Genomic DNA, 12,386 nt, shown 5'->3' on the forward strand with positions numbered 1-12,386 from the left:
TCAAGTAATATGAGTCACATTTTCTATATATATATAAGAAAAAATGTGATTATATTATATATATTATATGTTATATTCTATATATAATACAAGAGTCACATTGTTTCATTGATTACAAAAGTAAAGATTCAAGATGGTTTCCTATAACACACTAGTTAGGCAGAGCTGAGAAATTATCATGTACTTCAAAGTTATAAGGGTATTCCCTTATCTAAAATAAAGGTGTGATAACACATGATTAAAAGTAGAAAACAAAATTTTATTAGATGAAAACCTTTTAAAAGTTCCAGTATGAAGTAACAAAATCAACAACCTACAAATCTCTCAGACCTTTGCATTTCAAGCAAAATATTCTCTTCAGAAAAATGACCATTTCATAATATATATCCCTTTCTGTAGGCTAGACGTGTATGTGTGGACAAATGGATATAAAATTTAAGAGAAAAAAATGAAACTATTTTAAAAATAAAAATCTGAACCCTCTCCTTGAGGTGTATTGCAATATGGTTACCAACATATTCAGCACCTTGTAATCACCAAGTTACTGATTTAAGTCCTGGAACAAGCCCCTGAAAGGAAAGAACAAGAGATCCTAGTTGTTTGTGAAGTTGATTGGCAGAAGAAAAACTGACAGCAGCTAGAGAGAAGCTCAAATACATGAAACCCACACTTCCAAAATATTTAACACTTACTTCAAAAAGATAATTGTCTATATGGTAACAGCTCAGAGTTTAGAATGCAGAGAGTGTTCTCAAGTGACCTGGGCATTCCTGATGCATCTTCAAAGCTGTTATTAACATATGTCGCCATTTGAAGGACCAATCAAGTATCAAAAGATCTCCCTGCAGATTACCTTGGGTACAGAAACTTTGGATGCCACATGTTCTTTTACTCTATCACTAAACCAGGTTTATTCTAGACTTACAGGAGTCTTTAAAGACTTAAGGTTCTTGTCAATGTTTGATACTAACACACCAAGTCAGAAAAATCAAGAAGGAATCAATGCACTAAGTCACCCATTGCACCAATAGAAACGACAGGTTTTTTTGAGTCTATTCTCTTTTGCCTCTTTATTGAGAATCCTGAGACAGTTAATCAGGAAACTAATGAGGCAAGCAAGATACTGCTATTAGTGAAAGAACTGCTAGACTCAAAATAATTTTAAATGAGCTTTAACCATTAGCAAAACCTAGAAATCAGCAGCCCCCAGTTTTTAAGGGCAGACAATGCCTTACATCTTCATCTTAGGAATAAAACTATCTGTAACAAATATCTAGGGATCAAGTTATAAATCACTTCATGCTTAAGTATTTCAAATCTTGATGCTGTTAAGTAAATTTGTTTCTGTTTAGAAATAGTTGTGAATTTTTGAGTTTTATGAAACTTTTTGTCCAGATTGTTTATATACTCTTAACTTTAAAAGGGCAATAATCTGTGCTTATCTGCTTATGTGTCTGAAATCGCCCATGATAATCATATATAAGCTTATTTACTAGAAACTACAAGGTTATGCTTTGTACCACAAGATCTGTTCTATTAACTTAGACACTGAAATCTTCCACTGTCGTACTGCAGTCCTGTAGGTAAGCTGTATGGATAACACCGTGCTGAGAACTTAGTGGGTCACTCATTCCCATCGTAATCACTGTAGCCCTGGTAGCCACTGTTCCTTCTTTCGTGGATGCTGGACATCTTTTTCCATGCTGAGTCCTGATGGAAACTAGCACTGAAGGACCGGCCCAGACGCCCATGCTGCTTCTTGGAAATATTGTCTTCACTCTCAGATTTAGCGATTCCCTGGGCATGTGCTGGAGGTTGTGATTCTTGTCTGATGGTTCCAAAGGGAAAGTTCCAAAGCCCAAATCTTTGCCAGTGAAGTCTCTGGAAGGCTATGAGGCAGTGCAAATTTCCCCCAACCTGAAAAGAGAAAAAAAGGCAAGTGAAGAAAATATAGAGAAATTGTGAGCCCCTGTACCCCCTTTTTTCTTTGTTGTTGTTTTCCTTTTCCACATTCCTAAGAACAGTGCTTTGCTGTTCAGATATCAGAGTGCACTGTCCTATACATCCTTCCTGACAGCTGTCTTTACAGAACATAACAAAGCCCACAGGAGCCAAAACACCTCTCCCACCCCAGGTGCCTCTACACACACTGTCACTGCCCCTTCTGCCTAACTCAAACACCAAGATCAACCGTCTTCCTCTCCCATTCTTCATGTACTCTTACGTTATCGGGGATGTTTACTCAAGCAACACTGTGTATCTACTTTTCTCTGAAAGTTCCCTCTCAGCCTTGTTGAACACATGCTCTGACCCATGATCATAATTAATGTGGTCCTAGTTCAGCCAAGATGATGTAAGTGGACCAGGGCCAGCCAGTCCCAGTCTAGACTGTTCATATGAAAGGGAGACATAAATTGAAAGACGATGATCTTCAAAAAATAATCAGAGGAAAAGAGAGCCAAGGATAGCTACAGCCTCCCTAAGAGTGAGGGATTGCTAGCTAAATGGATCCTGCTCTCGTTCCTATACTGGGTGCCATTCCCTGATGACTGTAGGCTCTTTTCCTTGCCTTTAAGTCGTAAACACAGCCCTAGATCTTTAAAATAATTTTCTGTCTAATATGGTCTAAACAAGTTTCTATTATTTACCACCTAAAGAGCGCTGAGTAAAACACTGCAGTTTGGTCATTTGGGAAATCCCTTCAAACACAATGGTATTCTTCTTACCTTCTTTGTTTTTCGAAACTGCAGCCCTCTCTCTAAGTGCCGGATATCTAGGTACTCTGGATTTTGAGTGTTTAGATCAGTAACAATATCTGCCCATCTATAGTTAAAAAGAAAGAATACAATACAACTTTCTTTAGGTCCCTATCATTTCACAAGACCAAGTTACTAAAATATTAACAAAAGAGTAATTGGTGATAATTCCTGTCTCAGCATTGTTCCATCTACTAAGCTTTAAAACTTCTTGTTTCTATGAAAATTGTGTTTCTCCAACTATTGTCAAGGTTCATAGTTCATAAGTTACTTTTCTTGTAAAATAAATAAAATGTCAGCATGTTAGATAACAACCTTCAGGCAAAGGCTAGAACATGTCTTAATTTCTTTCAAATTACAACATTGTTTGAAATGGAGTCTGCTATATTGCCCAGTATGGCCTCTAACTCCTGGCCTCAAGCAATCCTCTTGCCTCAGCCTCCTGAGTAGCTGTAACTACAGGCACAGGCTACTATGCCAGGTTAAATTTTTAATTAAAAGATACATATCTCCATTAATAGACAACATGATTGTGCAGAAAATCCAATTGTTACAAAACAATTACTAAAATTAATAAGTTAAATATGTAAGATTCAGGGTCTACATAGGAAAATCAGTTATTTATTTGTGTATGACCAGCAAATAACAACAAAATTAATTTTTTAAAAGTTAATTTAAATGTCATTGAAAATATAAAACACTTAGGAAACAATTTACCAAAAGATACATAAGACTGTTGAAAAATATACAACATTGCTGATTTTATCTTAATCAAAATCTCAAGGTTTTTTTTCAGCAGAAATCAACAAATTCTGCAATTTTTATAGAAGAATATAGGTTCTAGATACGTTTCTTAAATGAAGAAGCAGACACAAGAATTTTGTGTCATCCCATTTATATGGAATTCAAGAAGAGGCAAAGCAAAATATGATGAGGAAATTGCAACTCAGGTTGTTTTTGGGAACAGACAAGAATGGAAAATGGGGGTACTTTCTGTGGCAGTGAAAATGGACCACTTCTCCATGGGGTGATGAACTTTTCAGAACCTGTCTAATTATACAGTTGAGATCCATGATTTCATGACATCTAAATCTTATCTCCATTAAAGAAGGAAAAAAACAAGAAAGTCAACATACTTTTTACAGTGGATTGCAGGATGTTTTCTACTTGATTCTCCAATTAAGATCCAGTATTCTACTTCCTGTGGTGAGAGAGGACCCCTGCTAAATATAAAATACATTTGCAGTAAGCCTAATAAATGTCATTCACCCCCTTGAGTACACTGCCTCAACTATATATAAAAGGGTATGCTAAAATGCATTCAAAGATGGCATTCGTTAATCTAGAATGGATATTAGATTTCAGGCTTGGGCAAACTTCTGAAGACCATTAAAGACAACATATAAGTTAAATATAAGTCTAAATTCCCTATTCAAAATCTAGGTTTCAAGGATTTTATATATCAACTCCAGATCCTAGAAGGATAAAAGAATCCTAGCCTGCTACCAGAATTCTTCAACCACTCTTCTCTCACCATGCAGGCAAGAAATTTCAGCAGGTATGATAAAATTACAAGCCTAAAACAATAATGCACTAATACAACTTTTAACTACACTGATTCCCTAGACTCATCCCTGGAAATTCTAACTCAAACAAGTCTGGAATGGAGCCTAGGGATCCGCATGGCTTCCTTCCTTTCCTTTTTTTTTTTTTTTTTTTTTTTTTTTTTTTAATTCCAGGTGATTCTTCAGGACAGGTGCTTCAGAGACACCCTCTTTTAAAGGGCACAAAATGTTTTGCATTGGTATATGCTTGAAGTAAGGTGAAGTTGTAGGACATAACTGTAAAAGAATCATAATAATGTATACCTCACTTATAAAAATTTTCACCCCCAGAGAGATGAACAAAGCATTTCAGGATTTGGAGAGAACAAAGTTTCCCTCTTGTTCCTCATTCTCAAAATGATAAAATCCAACTTACTGGTTCCCAGAACTTGATCCTGTCTGCCTTAGGATCTCTCTCTCTCTGCACACCCTCAGAGGCTGCTGAGTGTGATGCCAAGGCCTCCAGCCTCAAAGAACCCATCCGGTCCCCATGATTGAGCCATGTTCTGCCAGCAAGACATCTGCCTTCCCTGAAGAGGCAGTTACCAAAAATTGACTAGTCTCTTCCTCACCCACCAATCCAGGTGTTAAAAAACAGAACCTCAACAGAGTGAGATGGCCATGCCTGCCAGAACCTTTACACAAAGTGTACACGTGTTATGGTTTGGGTGTGATGTGTCCCCCAAAAGCTCATGTGTGAGAACGCAAAAGGTTTACAGGAGAAATCATTGGGTTGCGAGAACCTTAACTCAAGCAGTGAATTAATCCCATGATGGGATTAACTGAGTGATGGGTAGGGTGTGGCTAAAGGAGGTGGGCACTGGGGGCGTGGCTTTGGAGTATATATTCTGTATCTAGTGGATGGAGTACCTCTGCTTTCTGATCGTCATGCGAGTCACTCGCTTCCCTCCACCACACTCTTCCACCATGATGCTCAGCCTCACGTTGAGCCCCAAGGAATGGAGCCAGCTGTTTATGAACTGAGACCTCTGAAACTGGGAGCCCTCAAATTAGCTTTTCCTCCTCTACAATTGTTCTAGTTGGGTCTTCTAGTCATAGCAGCAAAAAAGCTGACTAGAACAACATGGCTTCTGTTTTCACTGGTTCTTAACTAGAATACATCCCCCTTTGCCTTTAACATCCTGGCTTTCACTCAAACATCATGAAGAAAACTTGCCAAGGGGAAAAGAAAAGTATTCAAACTCAGTCACCTTCTCATTTTTAGGACTGTCTCTTTAAAAAAGTTACAAGCTTTCTTATATGTAAAAATAAATAGTTCATAATATAGATACTCAGAGTTAGTCAAAGAAAGAAGCAAATATAACCATGAAGGTAATATAGTGCCTGACATTAGAAATAAAAATGGGCTCTGTTTCCCTGCAACCAGGACAAAGGGAGAACCCTGATACACTGCATGTTTTTCACTTGAAGAAGGGAAGATAAAATTCCATGTTTTTCACTGTAAGATGGAAGATGCTTTTCACTTCACTGAGCTATAGCAATCCTCTTAACATTGTTCAGGTGGGACACTGGATGAGGGAATAAAGACACAGTATGGAAAGGACTTTGCAACAATTTTATAAGAGACATAAGAGTGATTCTTCAAATGACTTTCTCATAATGGCTGTACAACAGTAAAGGATATTTGTTAAACTACAATTTAGTACACATAATTCTGCAAAAAAGCTATATAATCTTTAAAGAACAGTCTAAGTTGATGTAAGGAAAGTAGATACTAAGTTTTCAATTTCTAGGAGACTTAGAATATTTTTAAATATTCCTTAAAACACTTTCCACAACACACTTTCCTGTTGAAGTACCTAAATAAAATACATAAACGCTTACCTGAATGCCTTATTCGCTTTAAGGGGAGTTGCTTCAAAGCCAATTGGACAAAAATAATGATTTTGGCAATGATAGATATAAGCCAGTGACTCATCTTTTAATCCACGTGTTAACTTCGACAAGGCTCCTGAAGCTACAAGAACAGAACCAAACACACTGAGAGCCTGTACAGCAGTGGTCATTCTTTATACAATGGACTAGTTAAGACTGAAAGACAGAGAAGACATTGCTTGGAACACACTGACACTGCTGGGGGCAACGAGAAGCTATCAAAAGGTACAAAAATATTAATGAATTTATTTTCACTTTCACTTTTAAGACTGAAATTCAGACACATTCAACAGCAAAAAAGAACTGAAATATGTCTTTGTTTACCAACACCTTCTAATAATATGCACAGTTGTCTATGAGACTTAATTCCTATAGAAAACCCAGTAACTTGTGCCTACCGCAATGCTCTCAACTTTTCTGGTTGTGCACATCAGTCACTCAAAATTCTGAATATGTAGCATGCCCACTTTGATCACATTTTTTCATGAACTGCATACACATACTACTGTAGTAATGAGGCTTTCCAAAAGACAAAAGCAAACTCTTAGATTAAAATATACATAGACATTCTAATATGGTTGTGGTATATACATCCCAATTTAAAGACCACTGATATATATAGAAAAAAGATAGATTCTGGGTAAAAAATAAGCTCCAGAAGTGCCTATTTCCCCCACTAACACACTTTCTTTGTCCACATCTTTCTACAAAAGTTACACAGATAAGAGGAGTAATTTTCCCAAAGTGGTAAGAAATCCAGGCTGGAGCATCACAACGAGCTCTTCTAACCATCCTCCTCCTCTACTTCCCATAACTATAAGTTGTCAAGTAATTTCAAAAGCATTACCATAAGAAACAAGTTTTTACCAGCACTCAGTACTCAAAGCCATTAACTGAGGTTTCATTAACTTGCATTCCTGGAAGAAATTAAATTATTCATTAACAAATAGCCCATTAAAACTGGAAATCCTAAAAATAGTAGATAAAAGCTTGCAAATTACAGTTACAATGATTGATTTTCTAGGCACTGAAATAGCTGAAGACCACTAAAAACAGCAGGTCAATGACTGGAGCAGGGAGCCAAGAAGGCTGGCCTCTCCCCTGCCCCACACCTTCCCTCTGCCCGTGGAGACAATAACATTTCTGGCTTAAATTCTTTCTCCAAAGTTGTTGTTTCTCCTCCTCCTCCTTCCCCTCCTCCTCCTCCTTTAGTACCGAACCACATCCCCAGTCCCCAAAATTTCATCTAAACCGTCCATACAGATCTCTACTGCCTGGCCTACCACCAGGGCATCCCTGCACAGCTAGGGGATTTTTCTCTACCACACTCACTATTTCATAATGACGATAGTACGTTTTTGTGGGCTTTGCTTGTATACATCTGACAATCTAAAGACTGATAACCCTGGGCAGCTCTAGATAAAGAATTTTAAGAACTGAAATTCAGAAAAGAGTCAGTATTTCATTTCCAAAACTAAACTTAATTGTAGATAGATTCCAGGATAGTATATGCATCTTCACGTGTGCATTTAGCCATCTTATAAGCTCAATAGTTATAAAAGACATTTATGTACACAATTGAGTTAGAAAAACTCTCAAAATCTTTCTAAAGTTGCAAAAATTATAATTTAAACTTTTTTCAAAAGAATGTTTGGTATGACTTTTCAATGGAAATCTTTATGTATTTCATGTTTTCCTCCTCTGTTAATTCTAATGTGATACAAAAGTTTAATGACTGTGAATAGTAATACTTTAATGTCATGAAATGTATTCAAGATATCATGAGCAAATGAGGTAGGTAAGAAAGTCTGCTGTCATTAAGATTCACATTGCTTTGTCGCTGTGAATGTTCTTTCACCATGACCTATTTTTTCTGGAAGACGTGAGATGGTTTTTCTCCTCTGGAGTGATGTTTATGGGCTTATTATTATGTAAGACATGTAGAATATCTACCTACATGACTTAAAATATTAAATTAGAATGTTCATGGGTTTACAACAATCAGGGATATGACATCATTCTGTGTAGCTTAAATTAGAGATCAACAAACCTCTCCTTAGTAAACCGCTTAGGCTTGTGGGTCACAGGTACTGCTCGCCCAGCTCAGCTCTGCCACTGCAGCATGGGAGCAGCATGGGCATGTGTGAGCCAATGGATGCAACTGTGTTCCAATAAAATTTTATTGACACAACAGACCCCATGTGCAGGGGCAGTAGTTTGCCAACCTCGTGCCAATAAATTTAGATCAGTCATTTTCAAACTTTTTTTGAGATACAGTCCCTTTTTCAAAGAAAATTTACATGGCAGACTAGTCCATTAAAAGAATAAAAGTAGAGCTGCTAAGGAAAAAAATAAACTGGGAAGACTATAGGTGCCCACCCTCTCCCCTGCCAGCCAGAATCCACAGGACTCAACTGAACACAGTTTGAAAATCATGGTATTTCCTATCAATGGAAAAACCATGCTCTTGATAAAGAGGCTGGATACCAACTCTTTAGGAACGCTACATCAGTGGTTCTCAAAGCTGAGAATGGAGGGTTTGTTGAACAGTACATTGATGACACTACCCTCAGGGCAGCTGAGCCTAAGCAGGTCCGTGGTGGAGACCAAGACTGCATTTTTAACATGTTATCGGGTGATGCTGATGTTGGTCCAGAGATCGCAGTTTGAGAGCCACTGGTCTAGAGTTAAGAGGAAATTTTAATTTAACTCAATTCATGAGCACCTTGTAACTATATTAGATACTACAAGGAAACAATAGGAAAGAGGACGCAGGTAACTTTAATATAAGGTGGATTAAGACAGGACCACAAAAGGGATATAGAATTAAAGGAGAAAGTGCACGTTGGGTTTGAGGAATCAAGAAGAGGTAGCATTCAAGATGGAACTTAATGAGGTGGTGGGATTTCAACAACCTACGCAGAGGAAAGTGTGTGAGGAGAAAACAAAACCACAGGAGAGGGAGGGATGTGTCAGGGAACAGCATGTCGCCTGGTTTAGAACAGAGGGTACAATAGTTGAAAGCAGCCTACCGTAGGACACCCCCACAATTTCAGGACAAAGCCAGAAAAAGATCACCTCTGAAACAAAAGACAGTAAATACATCATTTAATACATTACAGTAGTCATCCAAGAGAGTGATTCTGTGAATGAGAAGACATGAATGTGTTAGTGACAGGAGCCAAACCCAGAACAATTCAGTCTAGACCTGTGTATATCTAAAAAATCTGCAACTTAAATGACAGAGAAACCACCACTAAATGGAGTCATGAACTTCAGAAGAGAAAGAAGAGATCCAAACTACAGGAATTAGCAGGTCTGCCATATGGTTGAAAGAAGCCAGTGTCCTGAGCCGCCAACACGAGAATTTAGGTCCATTTGGTAGAATGAGTCTCACCTTAGTACATTAACATCTGAGATTTTTAAAATTTGTTTAGTATGAGCTTGTCCTAGAGAGACTGATCATCTGTGCAAGACCCCTGCAACTCTAGAAGAATGTATTTGAATGTATTTTTACACCTTCGATGATAAGAATAGATTCTGGAACTGTGATCTGTTCTTGAGCAGCATCCCATCATCCTCACCCTCTTAACAGCTTTAAATACCACAGGTTTAAGGACAGCCGTGGAAGGCCAATCTGCATTGGTCTGGAATGATGCCAAGGGATTTGTGTCACAAGCAAGCACCTAAGAGCTCCTGAGGGGTGTTAGCACTGCACGGTAGAGATTTATCTGGCATTGTGAACTGGAGAAAAACAGTGGATGAGGAAAATGGAACATTAATGCACTATCCCCCTGAGGTATGTGGAGATGCTCAGGAAACTGGAGTTCCAGCCATGGGTAGGATATGTGGGCCTTATGCCTTGATGAGGAAGAGGTTGATATTCTCTGTTAGGCCAAAGTAATGAACTGCAATACCCACTGGAAAACAAAATGTAGACACCTGAACAAAAGTCACATTTTCAAGCCAGCTGATTTAAAAAAAAAAAAAAAAAAAAAAAGAATCTGGACATCTGGACTTCCCTGGTACAAATTACGGTGGTCAAGGGAAGCGATCTGAATGGATGGCTAACATTGTCAACATCTACCACAAACTTTCATCGCAACTACTTACACCTCTGAAAAAATACTTAAATTCACATTAACAATTAAATTTTATCAAAGTCTCTACAATTTTCTTTTATTCTGTGAGTGAACTCCATTTACTGAGGGCCCACTGGAAATGAATGCGTGCTCAACCACCAGGGAGTTACTGTCAAAGAAGCAGAATCCCAGGAAAAGTCAAGCCCATTGTGGAAAACAATCCATAAAAAATAATTTAAACATAAAAAGAAGCTACATTTCAGAGTATTTGTTAAAAATAAGCGGCAACAACTAACAAAGGTTTTCACTACTGAATATTCAAGATACAAATGAGAAAAGCCTATCTCTATAACTCTTTATTCTACAGTGAGATCAGAAAAGATGCTTGCACTACACAGCTCACTCCTCCCTGAATACAGTCAGAAGCTGTGGGGAACATGCTCAGGGTCATGGGCATCACACAGGACCATCCCCATGGACAAGGAGCCGAACACCCAGACTGAAAAGATTAAATATAAGACAGCATATACCAAATGTCAGATGACAGATGCAGATATTTAGCACTATAAGAGGTAAGAGGAATTTAGGCTAAAATGGCCAGGTTAAAGTGGTCGGATGGTTCAGGGCTTCTGTGGGGCCAGTGGCAGAGTGGAGGAAGACCAGAGAGTTTCAGGGCAGTAAGCAGATTAATTACCCTTCAGGAAATGCACATAGAAAAGGGAACAGGAACAATTCAAGAATTCAAGTGTTCTAAAATGAAAAGGAAAATAGGAATAAAACTGGGAAAATGTTTTACCAAAACTTAAAAGAAATTTGCAGAAACCACCACTGATCTGCTGTCTCCCTTCCAAAAAGGGAAATTAGGTAGTTTATCCCATTCCTCAAAAAAAGAGACTGGATGTATGTTAGAGGAAGTTAACATAAGATAAAAAGTCAGTGCGACCCAGTACCACACATCCTGCATATTCTGGATTGTTAAGGCAGCTGGACAGCATGTCTATCAAATCATTAAGCTTAAATGTGTCATGAAGAACTTGGGAGGTGGCAGACTACTGGAAAATGAAACAAAGCACAGAATTTCAAAAGATCTACAAATAAAACTCTGTAATAAACTACTGTATAAAATCTTGAAGTTGTCTAGAACGTTTGGTCAAAACTCTTTTAAAATACCAGAATAGCAGTTCCTTGAGGAATCAACTCTCTCCAGGGTCCTTTTGAGTATGTTCTTAATTAGGATTTATATTTTCTTCCTTTGAGAATTTAATTAATGTGTATGACTCATGTTTCCTCTATACCCAGAGTTTCTTGTTCTTTCATATTCTAGTTTTTCTGGGTGTTCATGATTCCCTTGATTGTCCTTGATTTCCTGTACCATCTTTTCATTCATCCTCCCACTCCATCTTGATGCTGCCAAAAGCTGTGAAAAGCTCTGATGAGATTCTCCTGTGATCAGCAGCCCACAGGCAAGGACGTGAAAGGAGTAAGAGTCCTTATTCGGTGTCTCCCAGGGTCCTACTCAGACCACAGTCTTGAGACACAGCCGGGAAGTGCATAGCATGACTTTCCACCTGTCCTACACATATGTGTGACATACCCCCCACTGATAATTTCTATTCCTACCTTTGGTCCATGCTTCAGTAGGTTTTAACCTTTTACTGAACATGTATAACATAGAAGGCAATATCCAGGGCACTGCTAAATGTACATTTCAGGCCTTCAGGAAAAGATAACAACTAGCAGTCTGAAAAACTGCCAAGGAAGAGATTCCAAGAGACACCAGAAGGATGCCAGACGGGCAGGGCTAGCACTTGAGTGCAGATGCTGACGTGTTTGGGAGTGAGGAGAGGGAGAGGGGGCTGCAGCCAGAAGGGGAGCTGGAGAAAGAGGAAGCTAAGTATTTCCTTCCTATGTCAGGACCAAGAGAACTTCCAAAGGAAGGAGGCCAGCTTTTTAAATGGAAAAAAAGCAAAACTCCCTTCTAGAAGCTTCCTGACCCCTGTCTGCTGAGTTCCTCCTGCCTCATTTCCTCAACCTAGGATTCATTAAAT

General features: G+C 38.4%; 1 protein-coding gene across 6 annotated transcripts in view; it reads right to left on the minus strand.

The window, feature by feature from the left end:
- Positions 1 to 238: 238 nt before the first annotated feature.
- Bivm (basic, immunoglobulin-like variable motif containing) overlaps positions 239 to 12,386 on the minus strand; it is a 33,776-nt gene continuing 21,628 nt past the window's right edge. For 3 of the 6 annotated variants that reach the window (XM_047553769.1, XM_047553771.1, XM_047553770.1), the window contains exons 7-11: positions 9,289 to 9,336; positions 6,206 to 6,338; positions 3,893 to 3,979; positions 2,727 to 2,823; positions 239 to 1,917 (exon numbers count right to left, since the gene is read on the minus strand). In XM_047553769.1, the coding sequence (XP_047409725.1) occupies positions 1,624 to 1,917; positions 2,727 to 2,823; positions 3,893 to 3,979; positions 6,206 to 6,338; positions 9,289 to 9,336 (659 nt within the window). In that variant the 3' untranslated portion in view covers positions 239 to 1,623. The remainder of the gene's footprint in view (positions 1,918 to 2,726; positions 2,824 to 3,892; positions 3,980 to 6,205; positions 6,339 to 9,288; positions 9,337 to 12,386) is intronic. The other 3 variants (XM_047553772.1, XM_047553775.1, XM_047553774.1) reach the window with 3 other exon arrangements.

The sequence above is a fragment of the Sciurus carolinensis genome, chromosome 5 (genome assembly GCF_902686445.1).
Source record: "Sciurus carolinensis chromosome 5, mSciCar1.2, whole genome shotgun sequence".
Lineage (NCBI taxonomy): Eukaryota > Metazoa > Chordata > Mammalia > Rodentia > Sciuridae > Sciurus > Sciurus carolinensis.